This window comes from Manacus vitellinus, unplaced genomic scaffold, assembly GCF_001715985.3.
Source record: "Manacus vitellinus isolate BGI_N305 unplaced genomic scaffold, ASM171598v3 scaffold_38_pilon, whole genome shotgun sequence".
NCBI lineage: Eukaryota > Metazoa > Chordata > Aves > Passeriformes > Pipridae > Manacus > Manacus vitellinus.
Window position 1 is genome coordinate 7,377,496 of NW_021940526.1, and position 25,948 is coordinate 7,403,443.

At 46.5% G+C, this 25,948-nt stretch overlaps 1 protein-coding gene across 1 annotated transcript in view; it reads left to right on the forward strand.

Annotated features, from left to right (window-relative positions):
* The window catches only part of RALGAPA2 (Ral GTPase activating protein catalytic alpha subunit 2), a 92,421-nt gene that overhangs the window by 41,445 nt on the left and 25,028 nt on the right, over positions 1-25,948 (forward strand). The window contains exons 30-38 of the mRNA XM_029961651.1: positions 27-95; positions 262-399; positions 894-1,077; positions 1,309-2,080; positions 2,314-2,385; positions 3,354-3,477; positions 4,269-4,424; positions 10,395-10,553; positions 14,586-14,713. Of these exons, the coding sequence (XP_029817511.1) occupies positions 27-95; positions 262-399; positions 894-1,077; positions 1,309-2,080; positions 2,314-2,385; positions 3,354-3,477; positions 4,269-4,424; positions 10,395-10,553; positions 14,586-14,713 (1,802 nt within the window). The remainder of the gene's footprint in view (positions 1-26; positions 96-261; positions 400-893; positions 1,078-1,308; positions 2,081-2,313; positions 2,386-3,353; positions 3,478-4,268; positions 4,425-10,394; positions 10,554-14,585; positions 14,714-25,948) is intronic.

Consider the following 25,948-nt stretch of genomic DNA (forward strand, 5'->3'; position numbering starts at 1 on the left):
TCTGACATCTGTTTGTTTGGCTGTAGATCCTCGTGGCCACCATTGCGTTCCTTTTGCCGAGTGCCGAGTACTCCTCCGTGGAGGCGGATAAGAAGGTGTGTCACTGACAAGAGCTGCCTCCATTCCTTCTTTGTGCTGTTAGAGGTGCTTTTTAAATGAAGTCACTTTGAACCAGAGCTGTAAACTTTCCAACCCCTCCCTTGAAGTTTGGGTGAATTCAATGCAATGTACCTAAATACCGTGTTCCATGTCCTTGTTCAGTTCATAGTTTCCCTGCTGCTGTGCCTGCTGGATTGGTGCATGGCACTGCCCATGAAAATGCTGCTGGAGCCCGTGTCTGCTGGTGCCGTGGAAGATCAACACGCATCCAGAGCTCCTTTACTGGACTACATTTACAGAGTGAGTGTGGGAAGGAAAGTGATTTACTGTGTCTGGATGTTTAGAGATGCCTTTCACACACCCTGGTAGGCACAGAAGCAGTTTTGGCAAGCTCTAGAAAATCGTGAGTTCTTGCAATGTGGGCAGAAGTTGTACAGGTGAGAAGTACGGATGCAAAATGTTAAGAAGATAAGATTAGAGATGTAGAACAGACAGGGGGTGGTGAAGAGAAAGATAAAATGCTTAAAACAACAAGTCAGGGAAGATAATCTTTGCAGAAATATTTGAAGTGGGTTGTTGAAATAGAAAACAAGTCCTGAAGTGAGCTGTTAAAGTATAGAATCCGTGCAGATGGGGAGTGCTAATTTAAAAATGCTGTACTTGACCACAGATGGTTTTTGTAGCATGTCCTGGTTTTCAAAGTCAGAATTAGGAAGGGGCACTGCTCCCAGGGTATGTTGGGGCCTGTCCTGTGGGGTTTACTTCTGCTGCAGTGTCCCACTGTCCCCTGGCAGGTCCTGCACTGCTGTGTGAACGGCTCCAGCACGTACACGCAGCAAAGCCACTACGTGCTGAGCCTGGCCGACCTCTCCTCCTATGACTACGACCCCTTTTTGCCACTGGGGAACGTCAGGAGCTCGGAGCCAGCCCAGTGCCACTCCTCCACAGATCTGGGCAACCTGCTCACTGTTGCTGAGGGTAAGAGAGCTCACAGAGCATGGACCGGCTGTGGGGATGCGGTAAAACAAAACAAAACTGCGGGACAGGTAGAATTCCTTGAAAAGCTGTTGTAAATAGTTCCTTGAACAGGAAGGCTCGGGAAGACAACTAAAGCAAGCAGCTGCAGTGTGACAGAAATCCACAGCTGCTCTTTTTGAATTGTCTCTTGCTGCTCTTACTGATCCATTATCTTTTCATTGATGGTTTTAGAGAAAAGGAGGAGGAATTTAGAATTGATACCTCTGACGGCACGGATGGTGATGACTCACCTGGTGAATCACCTGAGCCACTACCCGCTCAGCGGAGGCCCTGCCATTCTCCACAGCCTCCTCAGTGAGAACCATGACAACTCCTATGTGGAGTCCTCTGAGCTGTCCTCGGAAGTCTTCCGGAGTCCCAACCTGCAGCTCTTTGTGTTCAATGACAGCACTCTCATATCTTACCTCCAAATCCCTGCAGAGAAGAGGGTGGGTGCTGAGCCGGCAGCAGCCCCCTCGGACGTCAGGGTGATCGTCAGGGATATCTCAGGGAAGTACTCTTGGGATGGCCGGATACTGTACGGCCCTTTGGAGGGCTGCCTTCCTCAGCGGAGCACCACCAACACCTTTGTGATCTCCAGCGACCCCGAGCACCACTTCGCTTCCCAGAACGACATTTCCCAGGCAGAGGAAGGAGAAGATGCTCTCGACCAGTTGCTGGAGAAGATCGGTGCCACCAGCCCCGAGTGCCTTCTGCACCCCCAGCGCAAGCTGAACGAGCCGGCGCCGCCGCCCTGCGGGATGAGCTCCGAGCAGGAGCGGGCCATCATGGAGGCCCTGATGAGGCAGAGTGCCCAGGAAAGGGACTTCATCCTGAAATGCAGCTCGGACTGCAGCATGAAGGTGGCCCGCCAGGAACCACCACGCCCTGCTGAGCCTCAGGCCTCCTTTTATTTCTGTCGGCTGTTGCTGAACGACTTGGGAATGAACTCCTGGGATAGAAGGTAGGGAGAGGGGATTCAGAACACATTTACAGTACTCTTAGTCTTCTCACTTCTTACCTCCAAATGTGTACACACTTAAGAAAACAAGATTTTTAAAAATCACATCATGGTAATTTGATTCACTTCACTTAGGTATTTGGATGACAAAATACTGTGTCTGTATGGTGTTGCATTTGCCTTCAAACCTTTTTTTTAATTTTTTTTTTAAATTTTTTTTTATTTTTTTTTTTTAGAAAAAGCTTTCACTTGCTTAAGAAAAATTCAAAATTGCTGCGAGAACTGAAAAATCTGGATTCTCGCCAATGGTAGGTGATGTGTTCTGGACACAACATTGATAAGGTTTGTGTTTCCCAAGGCAGAATGAGTGAGTCACCAAAACGAAAGCTCTCCTGCCATTGCCTGTGCCAGCAATACAAATATCAGTATGTAAGATGGATTGTTTGTTTCTCCAGAGTTCTGCAGCCCGAATGGAGAAGCTGTCTGCACTGGCACTGTGTACAGCCAATTCCAAATCAGTAGCAGATAATAAGACAGAGTAACCTATTTCCAGTTTGCTTAGCTGAGAAGGGAGGGAAGAAGCTCCCAAATAGTTTGTGACCTTGGTTCAGCTGACACAAAGGACCATTTCTCACAGGATGGTCCATGTCAAGAGCAGTACTTTAAGGGGTGATCTCCCCAGAACTGCTCCCCAGCCAGGAAGTGGCAGAATGGAGCTCTGAATGTTATGTTTTATTTTTCATTACTGGACATAGAGCTATTTGAAAAGCCTCTGCAGCATTGCATCCCAACAGTTTCCATATCAAATCCACTTTGCTGTTTTTCAAAGAAGTCAGCTGTCTCTGTCAGCCTTGTAAAACTCAGCCCAATAATGTTTCTTTCTCCTTGTATGTCATCACCCTGTAATTAAAATTCTGTAGGTCAAATTATGCTCCCATTAACACCTGTGCCACCTCGCCCTCTGTGGCAAAGCTGCACAGCTCTGAGTCATTAACCCTGTAATTGGAACTTGGTCACCAGGACTGTGGCTGGTGCACAGAAGGACCAGCCTTGGCTCCTCTCTCAGAACTGGGAGGTCTCTGCAGCGGGAGGAGGAAAAATGGGCAGAAATCAATTTCTGCAGCTGAAAGAGAGCAATGGACTTGTGTGCAAAAAAGAAATGGATGCATGGACTTAAATGTGGGCACCTGCTCATAGCTCTGGAGTGCAAGGGACCTAAAAAATAGTTTTGAGCTGAAACTTCTTTAATTTGACTTCTTTTTGTGTCCCTTTGCAGCCGTGAGACTCACAAGATCGCTGTGTTCTACATCGCCGAGGGACAGGAGGACAAGTGCTCCATCCTGGCCAATGCCAGGGGAAGCCAGGCATATGAAGATTTTGTAGCAGGACTGGGCTGGGAGGTAATAGCCATAAATGTAGGCAAACCAACACGTTGCTAATGTCACTGCATAGTTTTTAATTCTCATTAAAAAAAGATAAATTCACTACACACTGATATTTAGCTGCTTTTAACTCTTGACGTGGTCAGAGCACACTCTCACCACAGGAGCTTCTTCATGAAGCTTTTGGGTATTATTTGCCTTGTCAGAATGGTGTGTCATAGTCTAAGTGCCATGAAAAGTTATGGGTTTGGGAAATACAGAGTAACTGCATGTTAAGGATCGAAGTTTCACAAGGCTCACAGGGAGAGGCACCATCCTGAGGCTGGTGCCACTGGGAAAACAAACAATCCTTTGGACTCAGGCTGGACTTCAGAGAGGCATTTCTTCTGAATAAGCTTCTGGAATAATTTCTTCTTAAGGTTTTTCTTTCTGTGCAAGTCTTAAGTTTCTTCTGCAGTTTTTCTGGTTCTTTCTCTGCCCTTTGGGAGGCTCCTGACACTGGGAGGTCTGAGCCCTTGGAGGAGCAGCACGTGTTGCTTCCTTGCTGCTGTTTGCTGTAGGAAGGTAGAATCACCAGATAGATACTGGCTCAAGACCTGGTTAAGAGACATTTGCTTTTAGTGAGTGTCCAATACAGGAAGGGGAAAGACAGATCTAACAGAAGGATCACAAAGCTTTAAGGGAAGACTTTTCTAGGATGGCTGCAGAGTCTTAGAGTGGTAAATTCATGAAATCTTGATATAGAAATAAATACTGATAATTGATCAGTCTTTTCAAATTTCCTCTAATCCTGCCTTTCAATCCCTCAGGTGGATCTTTCCACGCACGGGGGTTTCATGGGTGGCCTGCAGCGCAATGGCAGCACAGGACAAACTGCTCCCTACTACGCTACCTCCACCGTGGAGATCATCTTCCACGTGTCCACCAGGATGCCCTCGGATTCGGACGATTCTCTGACCAAAAAGGTAAAGAATGTGTGGTGTACTGCACACTCTGCAAGTGCTTACATGAAAGTTTGAACTGAAAGCAGCTTGTGCTAACTAACCCTGGCATCCCATCTTTGCTGTGCCACATGGTGCTCTGCAGCTGGATTATCTGAATTAAATGGCATCTAAATTCTGGGTTCTGAAACACAATTAACATTTCCATGGTAGCCTCAAATACCACCATGAGTAATAATATTAGCAATAATTTCATTTGTATGTTGTCTGCCTGCCAAAACCGTTGCAGGTTGGTAGAACAAAACAACCAAATGCAGCATAATAAAACCTTCCAGACCAATCATCCTGCATGGAACAGCAAAGCAAAAGGGAGGTGACAAACTCTGGACCCAAGGCAGTCACAGCTGATAGCTAAAGCCAGTAGCCACTTAAGCACAATTCTGACAAGCAGCCTCTGCTTCAAAGGCAGCCAGAACCCAGCCCAAAACTTTGTTGGTGTCAGTACTTAATCCTTGTCTTTCCTAACAAGGAGTGATTTGAGATTTTGGTGCTTGCCAGCTGCTGCTTAGAGTTAAAGAAGATTTTAGGGGCATACCAAATCTCTGCCTTTTTAATTAGGATTGGCAACTTGTTCTGCAGAGGTTGTTAACGTGCATCAATAATGCTGCTGAGGCTATCCAGTGCACCAGGGGATACTGCTGTGCTCTGAACATTGTCTACAAATGTCACTGGATGACTCTGTTTAGTGTCCAGTTGGTTTCAGAATCACATGGGCTTTTCCTTTAAATATAAAGGTGAAATTTCTGCTTACTGGTCCTGAAAAAATTGCCCAGCATTTCATAGTAAAGCCAGATCTTTTCTTTTTTACTGGGATATCTGTCATTTTTAAAAAAGTCAGTAAAATTACGTTTCTCTTTCTGTATGCAACTCATTATCTTCATATCAGTGGATTTACATGGCTATGGGAAAAATGTAATCTGAGTTCTTGAGGATGGAGAGGTAGGGCAGTGGGACATAGTGGGGGGCTGTAGAGTCTATGACTTTACCAGGGTAGGACTATGTGTATTTTTATTGTTCCTGACCAGTATTTGTCCAGCTGCTTGCTCAAAACTCCAGTGATGAATGATTTAGTTTCCCTAGGCAACATATTCCTACGCTCCACTTCTTGTACCATGACACAATCTCTTGCGCCATCTACTTTGCTTCAATTTAGCTCATTGATTCTCCCCTATTCCACATGGATATGGAGGGCAGACTGTTTTGCTGCAGACTTATGCATGTATGAGAATTGCTGCCATGTCTTTCCCAGACTTACTTGTCCTACAGAAATTGTGTCTGTTTAGTCTGATCTTCCCTTGTAAGTCCTGGCCTCCTGGGTTTTGTGGAAGCCTAGCAAAGACACTGGGATATGATCTGGCTGTCAAGTAATACATCATCTGGGAGAGCAGAGAGCACAGTGAGGGAGCTACCACATGGGGAGAGATGGGGTTTAACTGCAAACAGTCTATTTACTAGTTCTCCTGATTCCCACCCATGTTAGGGGTTATCACAGACACTGAGAGTCTGGTTATTCTATTTAATTGTCTTGCCTGTGTTTGCTCTAAGAGAATTCCTTCTTTGTGAGAAACAAAAAGCAAAAGCATTTAGTAGTTACCAGTCTCCAAGTCTTGCGCTGCCAGAAAACCAGGCTAGCTCCAACACATACTATCCACAGAAAATACCACAAAGGAATTGCTCTAAGACTTTTTTAAAGAAACCTGAAATCCGCTATAGGATCCTGCAGGGATCAAACTGGGTATTTCTGTACAGGACAAAGCTCTGAACAATCTCATGGATATTGGGAGCTGCAAGCAGGAGCTTGGACCAGATGACTTCCAGAGGGCTTTTTAACATGGATCTATACTTCTGCACACAACAGTTTTGTTCAGTTTGTCACAGGTCTGTCGTGAGCAAACGTGGTTCTGTGCAAATGAGCATAGGCTGTTAGCAGATCTTACAGAACTGCAGCTCTAAGGGGACAGAAGGTGCATTTCAGAAGCACTGCAAAGTTTCTGGAAGATGAAGTTCTCTCATGCTTTGGAATGCTGATGGATGGACTAGCCTGCATTTGAGCATGGCTGACTATCCAAACGGAAGCCAAACCACTCCATGATTCTGTGATTCTGCAGGAGCTCCTTTCACCCAGAAAGCATTAATGTCTTGGAATGAAGACATTGTCATATCCTGGGGATACAGGACAGTGTTATTGGGAGGAGGAAGTTTTATCTGGTTGCCAGTCAGGATGCAATGGGGGTCACAACTTCTTTTTTCTTGCCCTCCCCTTCCTTCCATCAGATGCTGTCTGGGATCTCAGATGCCCCTTATCTCTGAAATCTGTGTGATTTTTGGGGTTCTTTGCTTGTTTTGCCTCAGACCCACCAAAAGGCTCCAATCCTGTCAGCGCGCTTGGCTCGTGCTCTCCGGGCTGAACAGAAGGACTGACCACCTGCTGGCCTGGGGAGCCCTGCAGCAGCCCATAAATTCTGGGGGCTGGGGAATTAAGCAGATGCAGTAATTTTCCTTAAATATGTTATTGTGGTTTTTATTTTTACTGAACACAGGGATAAAGTAATTTCTAGTATAAATTCCCAAGAATAAGTCCACATTCTCTGAGGATGAACTTGGCCCCTTATTTTTGTGCAGCAGAGTTCTGATTTGTAGTTTGTATTTCTTTATTTGAGGTATATGCTGACATATTATATTGCTAATTCAGGGAGAAAGAAAAAAAAATGAAAGAAAGAAACCCTCTCTAAATAAGTCTTGGCCCTGACAGAAACCTTTTCGAGTGGAGTAAACAAAATTCAGTTGATCACTTTTGCTGCTGCAGGGTTCAGCATCATTGGTTCCAAACTTTATCTGGCTGTCGTGTGGCAAGAGTGAAAATCAATCCCAGGAATGGCATTCTACTGTGCCTGTCTCGTTCTGCCCAAATTGCGCTTAACGGTTTAAAGATGTGCTGCAGAATTTCTCGGTGATTTATTCCATCTTCTCCATTGTCAGAGCAGAACTTTTTCAATTCAGAAATCTGGTTGCAACCCCATAGTGAACTCTTGCTCCTTCGCTGCAGAAATTTGTTAGCTGGGGCTAGATTAGATTTTTAGCAGCTAATCTGACTGCTGTAGGGCTTTGCAGAGTGGGGACAGAGCTGTGCTATTGGATTTGTCCAATTCATTTGACTCCAGGACTATAATTGCACTTATGTCTTACAAGGCTTTTATGGCCTCGGGCTGGCGAGCAGCAGAAAAACAAATTGGCAGTGATACAGTGAGAGTGAAAGGGAATGAAAGGCACACATTATCAGTCTCCAGGCAGCCCTGCTCTGGCAGGAAGTTTCTCGGTTAATTTACAAATAAAACTTAGATTTTAGGATGGGCACACTGTCAGGCAGACAATGGGGATGTCAGGCCCCACTGTTACTTAGCAAAAGTAGCAGCCATGCCTCCCCAAAAGCAGGAATTCTTCAGTCAAACAGACGACTCCTCTCTGGAGCCAGCTGGCTGTGTAATGCAATTAGCAGGGAAAGGAGGTCAGGCCGAGGTGTGCACCGTGACCAGCGTCGCGCCCTGGGCATCGGGCGTGCGGAGCCGGGAGCACTGCCCGTGCCCGGCACGGCCCGAGCGCGGGGACGGCGGGGGACTGACCCCACGGTGGGGGACTGACCCCACGGTGGGGGACTGACCCCACAGCGTGTCCAAGCACCTGCAGCCCAGAGCGTGTCCATCACACCCGTGTCAGCCAAACCGCCTCCCTGGGCAGGTGGAAAATCCGCGCTCTGCCCGTGCGCCCGAGAGGAGACACAGCTGCCATTTCCAGAGCTGCGATCGCTCCAGTCAGCACTGAACTGAACAGCTCTGAGCTGCTCCATTCTTGGACTCTGCTTTTTAATATCTCTCTGAATTTCCTGGCTGATTTGGTGGGTTTTTTAATGTATTCTTTTCCTGTCCCCCCCCACTCCTAAACCGCATGGAGAGCACTGCCTGGAGCTCTGGCTCCACGTGTGCTGGCTGTGGGGCTTTAGACCTTTCAGCACAAGTCATTCATGGCACTGACTGCCCCACAGCTGCTGTTTTGAATAAAAAACACAGGAAAATAGCTGGCTTATTGTCACTGATAAGATTATTTATAATGGCTTTTTATCAGTGAAATTATCTTTCAATAACAAACATTTCTGATTAGTACCAGTTTTTCCTTTGTAACATTATGCCTTGTTGCTGCGACTCCTAAGGATGTGTGACTTCAAGGGCAGTAACTCAAGCTCTCCGATGAGCTGCTGGCACACAGTGGGGATCCTAGCAGAGGTGGGATTCATGGTCACAGGACATTTGCAAGGGTTTGAGCTCACAGCCGTCACTCCCTGTCCCACACAAGCACAGCAAGCACCAGTTCAGCTGGTGCTTCTCCCTCTTCACTGAATTCTCTTCTCTAGGCGTGGAGTGGGACAACCTGGCCAGGCACCCACATCCCCAGCATCTGGAACCCACTGTGCACAAAGTCTGGTCACTAGAAGGATTTTGGGGGTTTTTAACACTAAATTTGACATCTTGCTTCTAATCACTTTGGCACAGAAATCAGGGGGACTATGAGAAATCAGCAGTTTCTACTGATTTTTTACATGTAAGAAGCTCTAGTAATAGTACTGTTAATTGGTGGTTTTTACAAAACACGAAGGGTTCATGTTTTCTTCAAACAGAACTAAAATTATCTGTTATTCATAGGTGTAAATAAAACACAACTCTTTATCTTCAGTTTAATTTAAAATAAACTCTGAGAATCTCAGTCGTCCTGTGAACTGAGCTTTACTTTACTGGAGTATGAACTGGAAGCCAAGTTCACAGTTGTGACTTTTTCATTCTCATAATGTGCTGGTTTTGCCACATTTCTCTTGTGGCTGGGGTCCATTTTGCCACCGATATGTAGGAGTGAAAGTTTTTCCTTCTAAAGGCACTGCCTGATTCTGAAGAGGGAAGCTTCATTGGTGCATGGGCTGATCCAAGGCATGTTGGGGTAGCTCAGTTGTTATTTACCAATGAAAATCACCACTTTCTTTTCCCTTTCTTCTTTCCCCCCACACAGAGTGAAGTAGCAGAGCTTCGTTTTGGCTTCTTTGTTCGGTCTATTGTGCACATTGTTCCAGGGGTAGCACCAAATTGTGGGGGTGGGGGGTGTCTTTTAAGCTTTAAGTGGGACTTACATTCTTTTTATGCGTTGGGCTGGCATTCTGCATGTGGATTACATTTTAACTTTAAAGCTTACAGTTGAAACCATTGTGTGAGGCTTGTACGTGATTGCCAAATAGTTTTTGCCATCTGTTAGATCACCTCCAGCTCCTCCAGTAGCAGAGCAAACACACACAGGCTCTCAGATGCATTTTGTATGTGTCACATGTAAATTTTAGCCATATTTTGTGCAACTCTGCTCCAAATAAAAAGGTAGCTCCCACGGTATTTTCCATTCTTCTCTCACTCACGTTGCCCAGATATTTTGCTGACGTTTGAAGCAGAAGCCCCCTCCAGACACAGTGAGGAGATGTTTGTGGATAATAAATTCAGTTATAGTGGTTCATGATAGACAGTTTCTTGACATCCTGAGTCAAGGCATTTCATATTTCTGTGACAGCTGCCTCATTTTAGCTGGAATATGATGTTCTGTTGGGTAATGTTTTGTTCTAGTAATTCAGTTTTCCATCTTAAATCACTGTAGGTAATGTACATTTACATATCATGCTAATGGCTAGTTTGATAATGACTTAATTAAGCCATCAGACAACAATGTGTTGTGAATGAAGCAAATTATTGAGCTGATGCTTTCATGAGCAACTGGAGAAAAACAATATTTTAACTTTTTCTGTAATGAAATATTCCTACTATTGAGCATTGTAATTCAATTTGTGAGCCATGACCCCTCCTAAACCGTGGTTATCACTCGGATTAATAAAGAGCCAATTTGCTGTTGCAGCTTCGTCACTTGGGAAATGATGAGGTTCACATCGTCTGGTCTGAGCACACCCGCAACTACCGCAGGGGCATCATACCCACGGACTTCGGGGATGTTCTCATTGTCATCTACCCCATGAAGAATCACATGTTTTTCATAGAGATCATGAAGAAACCAGAGGTACGTTTGGGCTGCTTTGCTGGGCTTGTCATGTGTTGTGCAGTGACCAGTAGTTCTGCTGCTTAAATAAAGCTCAGTGCTTTCGAGTTGGGGGGTTATTTTTTCCCTGCAAGTATAAAATACAGTCTGTCCATCTCAGGCACAAAGCTGAGCATTGAGCTCGTACTTTAAAACAAGAATTACTAACGGTGATCCAAGTGCCTGCTCATTCATTTTATAGTCACAGAAACGTGTCAGAATTCTCAACCCACAGAAATCACTGTGCAAAGTGCAGTATTTAAAACCACTGTGCATTTGCAGCCTGAGGCAGTGAAAGCAAAACACTCGTGTTCTGTGGGGTCAGCCCGTGTGTGGGGTCACTGTCCCACAGGTGGTGCTGTGCAGAACCTCGTGCTGTGGGGGACTGGCAGTGCTGTGGGGTCACTGTCCCACAGGTGGTGCTGTGCAGAACTGGGTATCCTGACAGCAAACAAAATGTTGAAGGTTCACTATTTCATGGTTAAATCATCATTTGCAACCACATTTGAGATATTTTGGGGAGGGGGGAAAGGCATTTTTTTCAGCATAGCAGGGGTGTGTGTATGTACATCTGTGCATAGGTATGAAAAAGCTACTGCAGTAAATGCTTGTCTGGTACATTATGGACACAAAAATGTATATAAAATATACTTTGTGACAGTAATCAGTGTGATAAATACCGTTTCCCTTATGTGATGGACAGTATTTCTCCAAGAGAGTAACCAACTGTGGCAAATGCCTTCATCAGGTGACGTATTTACCAGCTGTAGACAGTATTTTTTGAGTTATGAATGATGGAGTTGTTAGATATTGACAACCAGTGGTTTGTCAGTAGATGTTTCAAACTTGAAAATTTTCTGATAGTGGGGAATTTTTCCTTATAATTGCCGTTGATCTCTGCAATTTACTTTTTGGGCATTTTATTTTCCCAACGGAACATTAAGAGCTAAGAATTTAGTGTGAGGAACATGCTCGAGACTTCTCTGGAGCAATGGAGAAAAGCTGTGTCATCTTACATATTAGTCAAAAGCGCCCGACGGGCAGCCAGAATAAGAGCTAACTGGAAATTTAGTGTTATCCCTACATTTAAAGTACAAACCATTACAATGTAATAAAATTAATCCAGACATTTCCAGGGCAAGTGTGGCTGACCTTTTGTTCACCAGCTACTGACCCCAGGGTGAATGAAAGAGGCTTGCAGAGAGAAATGTCTGTTGTTTGGCTTCAGTCCCTGGTATTTAAATTGCATTCCCTAATCGAATGAAAAGGCTGTCCTCTCTATCAGGTTACAGAATCCATGGCAACATTTGGCCTTTTATATCCATAATGTTAGCCTTTTTGTTTGCAGCCAAGTAGAGACACCTGGAGCAATGTTAACATTAACCGCTTTAGCATTAATAGCTTCATTATAGAAGAATTTCTGATCAGATAGCTGTTACTTTTGTTATGTTGCTTCAGCTTGTATTGTTTTCATTTTTGATCTCCCTGCTTGGCAACCGGGCAATGATTTGCAAATTTTTTTTGTCTTGATTAATTAAGCAATATAATTATCAGGAACCGTGCTGCAGTCTTTGCCCGACAAAGCTTCGGGGGGAAGACAATAGTAAGTCTGTTAGTGTGAATGCATTCCACGCGTCACAGATGCACGAGGATATTGGGAACAATGAGAGGAAAAGCTGCCTGCAAGAGGGGACAAAGCATGCCAGGCAGGCTCCGCACTGCACATACCGCCAGGGACATGCTGCGGGTTCCCTGGGACACAGATGCCTCGTTAGATTGCAGCTCGTCATCAGAGATTAATTCTCAGCCATTTGGTACAATAATTTACCCATTCCCCTCTCTTTTAACTAGTGCTGCTCGCCGTAGAGGGGAAGTCTTTGTGCTCGGAAGGTTTATTTAACCTTGCCTACTTTTACTGCGGGCAACAGAAATAATGATTTTTCTGTTGGAAATTGGAACGAAGCAGGTGTTTGCAGTGGGCTGAATATTAATTTTTGCTTCGTGGGTAACTCGCGGTGACATTTGGAGTACTCACAGGAGGGGATCTTTGCCTCTCCCCTTGTTTTTAATTGATTCCTGTCAAAGCAGCCTGTTTGTTGTAACCATCCCAGCCCCGCTTTCCTCGGATGGTGTTTAATGCCGGGGCACGGAGCCGTGCCCAGCGGGGAACGTGCCCCGTGCGTTCCACTGGCCTCCCCCCAGAGCCCTGGCTAGGGCAGAGCCCCTGTACAGATGGGAGCTGACGAGATGCAGCTCCATTGACTTTAATGACCCTCGGCGAGGCCGCTGGATCTGCTCGGGAATGAGTAATTCCCAGCTTTGTGTCCGCGTGGTCCGGCTGTGCCGCGCTCGCATCGCAGCGGGTCTGCGGAACCCTCAGCTCCTCTCTGCATGTGGGGAGCATGTGCAGGGGAGTGTGTGTGGAACATGGACACACCTCATCCACAGCTTCTATCTATGAATTCTGTAGTGCTGTGGTAAGAAACTCTGCCCTGCTCCCCAACTCCAGGTGGGTCTGAAACAGGCACCAAGTCCTGTCAACCTGTCCAAAAAGTCTGACAGGGAATTCCCCTGTGCCGGTAGCATCTGCTGCTCTGACTTTACATATCTGGTATTTGGGTGGTGGTATAATTTTAATACTAGTATGTACTTAACCTCCTTATTTGTACTTAAGAATATAGTTTTACATACTTTTCTCCTGTTATCAATACTTCTAAACAGAGCATGGGGTAAAAATTTCACTTAGAAACTTGATGTTCCAGAACATTATACTTTCCTCTGTCTCCTTTCTTTTCAACTAACTGGACAGCAATGCCAGCAGTAAATAAAATCAAAGGCAAAACCACTATGGAAACATTTTACACTAATCTATTTCTGGGGGTGGGTAATTATTTTAAGTAAAGGAATGACAGAATAAGTGTGTGAAGAGACAGCTGTCATTTGCAGATGTTATATTAACCCCAAATTTCTTCTGTAATTCATTGCCACTTCTAATTAGAGGAATTCCCTAGATGCAGGGGATTTATACTATTCCCTTTGTCCATTTATTGAATGACTGTCACAGTCACCCACAAGCAGTTGCAGAAGAATAATAGAGGGTATTTATTTATGTGATAAGCCTCTGTACAGATGGAAAAAATCCATAGCTTAAATATTGATAATTTCTGCTGGCTTCTGTTTAGGGCTTTGGTTGGGGGGTTGGTTTTTTTCATTTTCAGTTTGTGAAAGGGAAATGAGTTTGAATACTTGTAAGTCCTAAAATTGATTATGTATTTAAACATCAAAATTTTCTGGGTTTGGCTGGCCAGGTCTGTTATGTGTCTGCAATTGCAGACATGGTTGACTTTCAGAGAGCATCTCTGGTACTTGGTGTGGCCTTTCTCTGCAGAGCCCTGGGTCCCCAGGGGGCATTGTAACGAGAGTTTCTCTGGAGGTGATCCTGACAGGGCAGTGTTGGAGCACCTTGACGTGCTGGGCTGGGCCTGTTTGTGCCTGTCCCAGCTGTGTGTTCTGCCCCTCCGAGGGGCCCTGCTCTGCCATCTCCTCTGCCTTCCACACACCTCCTTATCTTGGTCCAGCCTGAGGTTTTTTTCCTTTTCCACAAAGTCCATAGAAGAAGTTTATAGAGGATTATCTGAAGCAAATACGTCTTTGCAAAACCTCCTGCCAACGTTGGATTCAGCCAGTGAATCAGGGTGTTGTGTTGGGATCCCAGACAGGAAACAGTTCTTAGTATCTGCTCCCCATGGCATATCGCGTGCAAATTCATAGAGGGACTTGGTTCCCGTGTGAAACAAGCTCATGTTACCCAGCTGAATGTTCTGAGAGATGGATATCCATGTACAGCACGCTGAGGGCAGTGATGGAGGATTTAAATCTTCCAGACCTGGGGGATGAATGTCACACTGGAACTTTCAGTGTGTGGAACAATGTGCTCAGAGTGGTTTATGGCAAAATGCTGTACCCGTCTCCTGTGGTGGTTCTGAGGCCTGTTTCTCTGTTTTGGGTGCCCAGGTGCCGTTTTTCGGTCCTCTCTTCGATGGAGCGATCGTGACCGCGAAGCTGCTGCCGAGCCTGATCTGTGCCACGTGCATCAACGCCAGCAGAGCCGTCAAGTCACTCATCCCACTCTACCAGAGCTTGTATCCTTTCTCCCAGGGGGTAAGGCTCCCCTTGGTAGGGTTCTTTCTTCAGAGCATCCTTCGGCAGAGAGGTAGGCTTGGATGAAAGTTCTTCCTCTGTGATTTTATTGGCAAGGGTCAATGTTTTCTTCGCGTCCGGCTTGATGTTTTCAGTGGTTCACACCCAGTTGCCTAGTGTTTTAAAAATAAAACGGTAACATCCCAGGAGTGCTCTAACCAGCAGCTTCCATCTCACTGCTGGCAGACTGGACTTAGCACTGGTGCTTTGAGCTGTGAGTAATGATTGTTATCAGTTTTCCTTCACGCTGATGGACGTTACCGACTGTGTATGTCAGGCTGATGCACAGCTCCGCCGTGTTCTTACCCTGGTCAAAGTTCTAGTCCAGTTGACTTCACCTGGATTCATTACATTAGTAAGACAGGTGGGATGTGACCTCAGATACAGATGTTTCAGTTTCCAGATTGCGGTTTCATTCCAGCCACGCCTGTATTTGGGCATTTTCAGAACCTGTTTTCCAGCAGTGACTGGAAGGTAACCAAGGGATATGCTCTCTGGGACAGGAGTTGTGACACAGGCTTTTATTCTTGGGTGCTGCACAGACCCACAGCACGAGCACTGGTTTTCACTCATTCTAGGATTTTCTCATAATGCCATCAGACATTTTATAGCTTGTTTTGCCAATCACATCACTTATCTCAGGACCAACACTCACTGCACTTTACTTTCTCTGGGGAGCTTTTGATTTGAGTATTTTTCTAACCACGTGACTTTGAGAAAGTGTTTGTCAGTGAAATGTTTTGATCTTTGAAAGAACATTAATGAATTAGTTTGAGATGCACATTTTTTAAAACACAGGATATCCTCAAAGTACTAGCTGTTTTTTATTAAAGACTAATTTTTAACGAGTATACTTTGCAAAAGTCATCATAAATTAAAAGTAGCCCTGTGGTTAAATAGATTTGTATTTTATTAACTGAACTGTGTGTTCATGGTAAAGCAAAGGCAGTTGGTGGCAGTTGTACAAACCGTGGCAGTGCCTGACAGGTGAGTCAGGACTTGCTGGCTTTTCTGCTTCTGTTTCATGAGAGAAATGTAACAAATTCCTAAAACTGTTCTGTGCAGAATTCTGTGTGCTTCTCAGTCAGTGGATCGTACTGGAATACAGGGCAGCAAAACTAACACAGGTAGCAGCAGTTATGGTAATGGAGCAATTCCAGCCCCTCGCTCCCGGCTGGAGTCCTCTGGTTCCGACCCCGCTCAGCTCTGGGCTCTTCAGCACTTTGTGAGCAGGCAGAGCTCACCAGCTGGCCGTGCTCCTGCTTTCCAAGGGGGTCTCCCTCGGGGTCCCTGCGTGTCCCCAGGGCGACACGAGCAGCACAGACACGGCAGCACAGGGCACTGCTCCGCACAGGTTGGGAGCAGCATCTGTCCCCGCATTCTTTTCCGCCTTTTTTTGTGGCTGCTTGTGCACCAGTGATGTCTGTAGTGAATCAACTGCCACTTGTCTGTCTGATAAATGGAAGTGGATTGAGAAACTCCTGAAATAGGGACAAAGGGAATGTGGTGGGCAGATCCCATCACAATGACACTGGAGCAGGAGAGAAAGATATCCATAACTCATCCTACAGATAATGATGCACTTTGAGATGTACTAAAATTCATAAAGAGACAGCAATTGGAATGTGAGTGTGTAGATGTGTAAAGGTGATGTTTGAGCCCAGTGGAGCCACATTGCTCCACAGCTTCTGAAGGGTGAGTGACTCCACTCCAGTGTTTGTTTTGCCAGCTGCTCTGAGAACAGGAGGGAAACGAACACAGCAATGCAAACAGTAAATGAAAGTGCTTTTATCAGACTGGAGATGGAGATAACTCAAAAATGTCAATGGGAAGGAGAAATAAAAAGCAATAATCCTGGCAAAGTAAGGGGTGTTTGGTACACACCAGTTGTAACCGTGCAGTTGGGGTGAGCACTGAAGGCTGGAATGAGGCAGAGCTGAGAATGATTTGCCACTTCTCCTTGGCACCCAGGTCCTGTGTAAAGGCACCACCCACGCTACGGGTCAGTAGCTAAAGGTGTTTTGATTCAAGTGCAGATAGAAATGGATCAAACCCTGGTGCCAGGGGTTCAACGGCAATACGGTGCTGAGTCCCTGGTGCTCATGCTGGAGCAGGGGCAGGGTGTGAAGTATCTGCTGGGACTCTGCTCCATGTAGAGCAGAGCCCTCTCATCCTCGCTCCTGCCCTGTGCGGTGAAGGTGGCCATGGGGGAACAGGGACAATGGTGGTGGCCACAGGGACACCGGGCTCCTGTGGTGGCCACAGGGCGACAGGACGTGCTGCCGGCACGGGGTTGTGTGCTGGGGAGCTGGGGCAGCGCCCTGCCAGCAGTGGCAGCTGAAGTCACTTGTTGGAAAGTCTGTAAACTCCAGCTACAGCTGCACTTGTCAGGGGCTGTAAGGGAAGTGTAATCAGCCACAGAGATTAATTTGCATCTCAATTAGGAAAGAGTCAGGAGGAAGCATAGGGTCTGTTGCTGGAAGGTTGTGGAAGAAATCTCATCAGGCACAAAAGGCTCCCGACTCGGTGCTCCAGTGAGCGGAGGACAATATCCGAGTCCGGTTTCCATGGGGACCAGGACCGCAGAGCCGCGGGAGCATCTCGCTGCGCCACAATCGCTTGGTCATGATGACACAAATTCCACTGTCCTACCCAAATACAGTTTTCTGTTGGAAATCTCTTTGAAAATGAAGAAGGTAACTATGGCAGACCACATCAGACTTTTTCTGATTTATTTTTTATGTTTATGTTGCTGTTTCTGTTTTAAGGAATTCGTTAGGGCAAGAGAAATATTCATTCAAAAATAATTAACTGTATTTAAACTTCAGTTTAAAGCCATTCTGGCTGCAGGTTCTTTGTGTCCATCAAATGGCACGTGATGGCACTGCGCGGGAGCCAGCCCAGGGTGGTGCAGGCACAGCTCAGTTGTCTTTGGAACAGTGAAACCCCCTGTGTCTGTAGCTGCTGCAATGCTGCCACGGATGAGTGTGCATCAGTGTACGTTCAGAATTCCCGTGTTATTCCTCCTTGGTGCCCCGGAGCACTGAGGCTGAGCGGCTGCAGCCCCTGCTAATTGTGGCTCTTGCCATCCTTGAGTAACTGCTGAGCGTGAGGCAGTGTGTGCTCCAGCAGCCTCTCCAGGCTGCTTTTCTAGGCAGGAACTGTGACTTTAAATACGCCTGTGATTTACAGAAATCATGAGCAATAAGGTGACTTAAATTTTATAAGAACACAAAATAGTAATACTAAAATTGCTGTATAAAAAGGTAGATATCTCTGCAGGGTTTTGAGAGCATTTAAGCCTCCTTTTTATGTTCTGGGGAAAGGAAGGAACAACTACTCACAAACAAAAAATTATATATCAAAACTAAGCGAGGGTCTGTTCAGGATCCAGCAATGCTGAATATTTCACAAACTGGTTGGAGTGGTACTGTAAGGCTGCATCTCCAAGCTCTCTTGCAGCTTGTATGGAATGAGCTGTGTGCTGGACAGGGGCTTCGAACGCTTGTGTGATCTGGAGTGCATTGCCCTAAGCTGCAGAAGAACATGTCTCTAGGAGCTGAGATAAATGCTGGGGGGAGTCAGGGTCTGGATTGAAGTATAGTGGGTCTGATGGACAGCTGCTGTCTGAGCTGACAGTTTCTGAGCTCAGGAGCTGGTAAACCTTCAAATACAAAAATGCAACTAGTTTGGCAGGTGTCGGGCACTTTGGTTGGCCCATAATTTAATGCTCGTATCCAAAAAGACTTTGGGATTTGGGGATAGTGATGTCTGAGCAAAAAGCTCCCTTAGAATAATGCCCAGGGTGTTATTTCTATTATCTTACCACTCTGGGTTTTTTTCCTCCACCAGTGCAGATAACTCTTGTACTCCCAGTCCTGCCTGGTCTCAGTAACTGAATTTGAAGGGAAATAGGAAAAAATCCCAACCTGTCTGAAGTGTTACCTCAGCCTTGACCAGCTCTTTGTAAGCTGCCTCGGGGAGGGTGGAACATGTCCCATGTGCCAGCACCAGTGGGCTTCTTCCCTGCATTCTTTGGGGATTCCTAGTGGTCTTTGAACTATTTCCTTTGCAATTAAAGCTACATATGTCTTCCTGTGAATGAGTAAATAGGGAGTTAGTTCCTGTTGGGGTTTATTAACACATTGAGTATAAAATTATTTCTGTAAACAATCCCACTTTTAGGATAAATTGCTTTGGTCTTATGGATGGAAAAGGGGTTTGATCTCATTCTGCCTGTCGATTTCTGCATGTTTTTTGTACTCTTCTCCAACACCTTGACTAGAGCACAGTGCTCCCCCCTCCAGGGGAGGAAGAAGTAGCTGATGGGGTAGGCATGGAGACCCGTGGCTGTCAGCCACAGCTCCTGCTGTTGAAACTGTCCACTTCAGGTGCTGTGCAGGTGTTCCTGGCAATAAAATCCTCACAGATCTCTGACATCAGCTGTGCCACTTCCGCCTTTTCAATTAATATAAATAGAATTACAGAGGGGCTGACTGAAAACCACCGTGGCAGTTTGTGGCCTGGTTTCTGGAGTTGTTCACATTACATGTTGTTCATTCAAAGAGAAAGCCTGAAGGTAAAAGTTTGAATTTCTTTTTCAGTTTCTCATGTTTAGAGCACTTTGCTGTGACATAACACATCTGTGTGTCCAGCACTGGGGCTGTCTGTGCACTGGAACAAGCACAAACGAGCACGGTGGGGATGAGAACACTTTACAGAATATCTGAGCACTGGATGTCACCATTTCCCTGCTCACAGTTTGCAATCCTGCTTGTGGGCCAGAGGAAAACATGGCCCTTACACTGGAGAAGTAATTTGATACATGAGTAACTTACTGTTTTTTCCACTGTAGTGACCGTGGTGTGCCTGCTGGCCTGTGCCAGCTAGCAGCTCAGTGGGCAAAGCCAAAACTCCATCTAAACATGGAACACAAAAAGATATCCATAACATTAATTCATTTCAGTGCATCCAGATACTGACATAGTAATATGTAGTAGATGTGTTAATACCTGGAATTGAGAAGATTAAGCAAAGAACATCAGTTTCGAATTCTTAATTAAATCCTTTTCTTGGTTTAAGCCAATTTCTGATTAACCTCATATAGAGTGCCTGATCTGCTTACCTGCTTTATCTGGAAAAGAAAGGAGTTTGCTATGATGGACTTAATTGTGTGAATGGCTGTCAAATGTTCTGGATTTGCATGTGGTGTCAGATACATTTTGCGTCTCTTTCAAAGTGTGTTTTGTGGCGCTGGCCTTCATAATTCTGCTGTGGGTACAAGGGGGTGTTTGCACCAGGCAAATGAGATGGAAACCCCGTTACTCCTTTTAGAGAGGGTTCACAGTTTGTTCCCTTATTTCATCCCGAGAAGTTATGCCCTCCAGCTATATCGATGCTGTTAGAAATTGCTATGAAATTCTAAAGCACGTGTCACGGGAGCTGTGACAATTTATGTGACATGGCATCTGACAGTTTCTGCCGAGTGCTCGGCTCTGGCTCCCAGGAGTGTCTGTCCGTGGTCAGCCCTGTGCCACCGTGGCTGCGCAGAGCAGCAGGTCCCTCGGTGCCCGTGGGGAGGGTCCCGCTCCGGCCGGAGCCGGGGGAGGCCGAGGAGCGCGGCAGGGGCCGCGTGGGCAGTGCCGAGCTCCCGCCGGAGCCGATCGATGGCCGGGCTGCCTGTCTGCGCCGCCGCCTCCCTCCTCGCAGCGAGAACCTTCTCCAGGCAGCGATCGATGCCTCTAATCTGCTCCAGCCTGTAATAAGTCATGCGAGGCAAAGCTTTTAGGTGGCATTACATGGGATTGTGGAGGCGGCTCCTCAGCTCTCATTCACAGAGCTCTTCATGGACTCGCAGAGAATCTACTGCATCCCGCCGGTGCATATCTAAAGAGTATAAAATGCTTCTGCAGGTCTGAGCTCTGCATGCTGCTGTGGTGTGTGGGCACAATGGGATCAAATTTCTCTGTTTTCTACTTCGTGTCCATCCCTGTCCCTGCTCACGGTCCCTTGTTAGACACAGGGCTTGTTCCCGCACTGCTGGAGTGGCAGGAAGGCAGCAGGGAGAGGTTTGCATGTTAACAGTGCAGTTTATTTTCCTGCTCTAACATGAGGCCATCGCTATTCTTCCCCATGGCTGGAAGCTGTGAAAATCACAGAAGGTTGTTGAGAAAGTCCCGGGCTGATTTTGCCGCAGAGTTGTAGCCGGCACTGCCTGCTGCCCCTCCTGACAGTGCGGTTTGGTTGGTGTAATCCTGCTCTGCCAAAGCGCTTCCCGGCGGGCTGGGCTGGAAGGAGGCTCTGCCTCCCAGTTAGCTTGCGGGGCACACGGTGAGTCAGCGTGGGACAGGGCTTTGTTTGTCCATAGTAAGCATTCCTTTCACAGGGAGGTGTGAACTCAAGCTCCCCTCTCTTCAAGTGAGGTACACAGAGGTGCAAACACCTGTCCCTTGGTGCTTAATGATTTGTCTCGGGTTAGACAAAGAACCTCCAACTTGTGTTTCACGGGAGGCCCTTGTTCTTTGGTTCTTTGACAGAAGCAAAATTTGGGTTACTACCAAGTACTTCTTTCCATCTTCTTGTGGTTTTTGGTGGTTTGCTGATTATTTTTTTTTTCACTTATACACCAGGAGAGTCAAAGGGGTTCGTATTCTGTGTATTTTCAAAGTAAGTTTGGGTGATTTTGCTGTTCCACCCCTGTTAACTTTGAAGGGATTTTTCTTTCGGAAACCTGAGTCTGAACTCCCAGTTCTGTCAGGAGCAGGTCGATAAAAGCAGTAGGGAGTTGCGGTTTCCCTGCGCGGGCCGTGAGCGAGGCCGTGCTGTCGAGGGCTGTCGCGGGCCCGAGGTGCCGGTCGTACGGGTGGTGCGGGGCCGGAGAGCGGCGGGGGCGCGGGCCGAGCCCTCGCAGGGCCGGGCGGGCCCCGGGGTCGCTCCCCTCGGCGCGGGGCTTTGTGCGGCCCGGCCGCCTCATTAGCATGCTGGCCGGGCGAGCCGTGCTCCGCTGGCTTACCAGCTGTTCCTGCTGCTCCCGACAATGTCCGGCGTGCCGGGATGGGCGCGCTCCTGCCCCGCCGCCGCGCGCAGACAGCCTTTCCACTGGGGATGCCCACGTGGCCGCCCGGCAGCAGCGGCACCGCGAGCGGAGCCGGCCCTCGCATGGCATATGGTGTCTGGATTCATACAAGATGCAAAACTATTCTGCCGCTAATGCACAATGACTCATAGCATTGCTAATTTTTCCAACAAAAGCCCACTTCCACACCCACACTTTTAACCCCTCAGGCTAAAAAGCCTCTTCTTTAGTTTCAAAGCCTTGGAAATGTAAGGAGGTGGCTTCTGGATCAATATCTGAAACCCTATATTTATTTAAAGCATATGCACGCTCTAACGCTTATTTTAAATTTCAGTAAAAGCCAGTTTGCAAATCGCTGCCCTAACATGCAGTAATTTTTTTTGTTCCACAGTGGATTCATTGTCAAATGCTGGGAATTTTAAATTTTTTGATAATCAACGTATTAAAAAAATAGTCAGAAGTCGCCATAGATAGTGAAAAGTTGTTTTCATCTAAGAGAGAATCCAACATTGTAGCTGGTGAATCTTCAAGGATTATATATTCCAGCGCAAGTTCCCAAACCGCTTGGTGTAAGCAGCTTGTAATATTCGGGGGTCTTTGCTATTTACTGGCTCTTTGGGGAGAATAATAGTGCACTTTTCAACTAGAGGGAGCTACTGGTATCCCTAATACTGATTCTTAACCTTCCAGTCTAATTCCTTTGTGCAGAACGTACGGCGATCGTTTCGACGTTTTAATAAAATTAAGTTAAATTACCCTGAGTAATTTAGATTAAAAGGATGCGTCTTAATTCTTACAGTGTAATCATCAAATTAAACTGCGAAATTCAGGGAAAACTAAAGCACATCCTGGCTGCGTGGCACACGGGGGCTCGGCATGAATGTGGAATTATATAGGTCATGAAAAGGCTCGTTAGGAGGGAGTGAAAAGCCGCGGCTCGCGCACCGCTGTTCCGAGACAAAAAGCAGAAGGGAGGCAGGAGCACAGGGCAGGAGCGGGCGCGCGGCGGGATCTCCCGCTCCCTCCGGCGCAACAAAGGAACAAAGGGACCTGCGGGCGAGGATGGAGGTGGCCGAGCTCGGCGCTCGGGCTCCCCGGGAGCCACTTGTTACGGGTCCCCCGCGGGCAGTGCTGCAGCAGGTGAAGGCTCCTGCAGGGAGGGATTTAAGAAGGCCTGGCTTTGGAAGGTCTTTCCTAGGGGGTGGTTTGAGGGCTCCTGTGGGGATGGTGATTCCACACCAGCCTGCGGTGGAGTTCCCAGTGGGTCTGGTGGGATGCAGGGTGCTCACCAGGGTGCTGACCTTGGAAACGGTGGTTTCCATCCAGCAAGGCCGTTCCTGTGTCCCCAGAACCATGTGTTTGCCTCTCTGTGGTGGTGGGAAGGTGCGAGGGGTGCAGAGAGCAGATGCACACGTGGGCATTTCCATGGGCACATCCCCAGTGCTCCGGGACTGGCTCTAGTACAAATGTGCGATCGCCAGTACAGGTTTCCATCACTGTCCAACTTCTCTTCTCTTTTGAAGAAACCCTGACTTGAGTGTATGGTGTCCATGAGCCACACATGTTGCAATTGTGTGATTAAAAGTTAAGGAGTAGCTTTCTAAACAGGAAAAATGTTTTTAGATTTAGCTTTGAATTTTCTCAGTGACTTAGTTTCTGTCTTTTTGAAAATGAGCGGCTGAACTGGGTGTTGGCCATGCTTTGAGGAGGTGACCCAGAACACCACCTGAGTCCCCTCCAGCCTGACACGTTCTGTGCAGCTGATACTAAGAAAAGGAGGCCCAGGTTTTTTTGTGCCTATTATATAAAACCTAGTTTGATGGGCAACACCATAACCTTACATCATTCTTTAGAGAGGAAAGGCTTCCCCTCTGCCTGCGCTTGAAAAACTTTGAAAGCCATCCTGTTATTGGGGATATAAACATGATGACAGCATGAGAGAGGAACAGGTGAAAGCTACTTTTTGTAGCAGGTTTACTGGCTGGCATGTTGAATTTGTGTTTTTTCTTTCCTCAGCATCATACTTCTGTGTGTATTTCCCAGTACGATTAACTGCAGGGTTCTGGTGTATAAACAGGAGCAGATGGCTTTTAATGATTTCTTAAATCTAACGCTTAGTAACAATCTAGTGCGTGTACAGTATTTTCTGTTTGACAGAATCCCAGGTAATTTGCTGAGTTTTAACACTTCTCTGAATTGGCCTGGCCCAGGTTTCTTTGAAAAACTGTAACTTCTGCTGAACATCTGGCTTTATGGCCCCTCTTTGGGCTCATCCACCTTGCTCATTTTCACCTGTGGATGATCTAACACCTTGCTGGCCTACAGTTTGTTGGCTTCCTTAAATAAAACAGGCTTTCCCCTGCCCACCTTTCGGCTGGGCAGGGCAGTGTTGTTCAGGCAGCAGTTATTCAGCTTAAATCTTCGTGATAGCTGTGTGACAAGCTCGGGGTTAGCTCAGCTTCTCAGTGCTGCAAAGTCTTGACACCAAAAATGTGTCATTAAAGTGAATTCATTACAACTTAAGCTCAAGCTCAGAGGCCCTTTGCTTTTCACGTGTTCCTGAAAGCTCTTACCTGAACTTGTGCTGTCCCTGTGACCCTGTGATTGGTATTGAAAGGGGACTTCTAAGGGCTGTGCCTGTCAGAGTGACACTGTTGAGGCCACACAAGTGTGGGGAGGGTGACAGGAGCACAGGGCTGTTGCTGTGGGGAACGAGCCCTGAGGCTGATGCTCAGAGACTCCACATATGATAAGAGAACAGGGCCCTGTACTAGGAATTTCTGTCTCCATCTCAGCACCTTCCTCTGCCTGCTGCCAGCCTCCATTGCAGCTGGGAGATTCGGGGTCTGAAAGCACCGTTTCTCACAGGCAGCTCCAGTGGTAAGAAATAGAAGTGGCTGGAATTATTTTTTGGCCTCAATTTTTAAATAAAACACCATGTTGTTGGAAGTTTTTGGAGTTGTAGGAGTAGCAGTTACACCCACACATACCAGTCTGAGTAACTGTGCTCTACACCCAGGGAGGGGTGACCCAGCCCCTGGGCTGTCTGGGGAACAGTGCAGCCCTCCTCGTTAACTGCCTGGGTTGTCAGGAGAGAGGGATTGTTCCAATCCAGAACTGTTTTAACTCAGAAACCTTTTCTTTCTAGGCTTTCGCAGAGCCTGTTGGGTTTTGTGCTCCTGTGTTTTATGACTTGTTGCCATGATAATTCAGCTCATCTTACAGGTTTCTCTAATTGTGATTGATGTCTAATCATTCATTTTATTGAACCTCATTAAGGTCTGCGAACCTCTGTCCCAACTTACAGTAATTAGAGCCCAGATAGCCATTCCATCTGTTCCCAAGCACTGGTTAATTAATGAACTTTTAACGTGTTCTTTGCCTTGTAAAAGCCCTCGGTATTCTCAAGTTGCTGAATAGGATTTGCATGCCAGCATTTCCGTTTGTTTTAAATGCCACAGCAACGTGCAGTTTGGAATCCCAAAAGTCAACACACAAAGTCCTGGGATCTCAGAGAGCAAAGTGGAGAGATTTTTACTTTCTGTTCCCACTTCGCACATCAGTTACAGTATCTGTAAAACTGGGGTTTGCAAACAAACGGCTCACATGGACTTCAGTGTTCTTTAGTGCCCTAAACAACAGGTTTGGATCTTCCCTTGTAGCACTAAAGAAAATATACAGAGACTGGTAAACAAAATGTTTCATTTTTCATGTTAGCACTCGCTAGAAAAAAAACATAAGAAATATGATACCTGCAGACACACGTTTCCCTCCCCTTGTATTTCATCCTTTTGTTACATTTTGAGCACCAGGCCTGAGGCAACTTTGTTAGTTTTTTATAGTGTTTACTATAAGGAGATTTTAGGATGGAGTGGAATCCTGGTGCTGCTGGAGATGTCAGAGAGACTATTGTAGTAATGGTCCAGAATTGGGAGAAAACAGCAGGGCCCAGAAAATAGCAGGTACTCAGTGTTTCTCTGCTTCACCTCTCTGTGTTCTGGCTGTGCAGTAACATGCTGAGTCAGTGATTTATGTACAGTGAATAAATTGTTGCATTTTTTAAAATGACAGCCAATTTCTGTTCCCTGAGCAGACGGGAGAG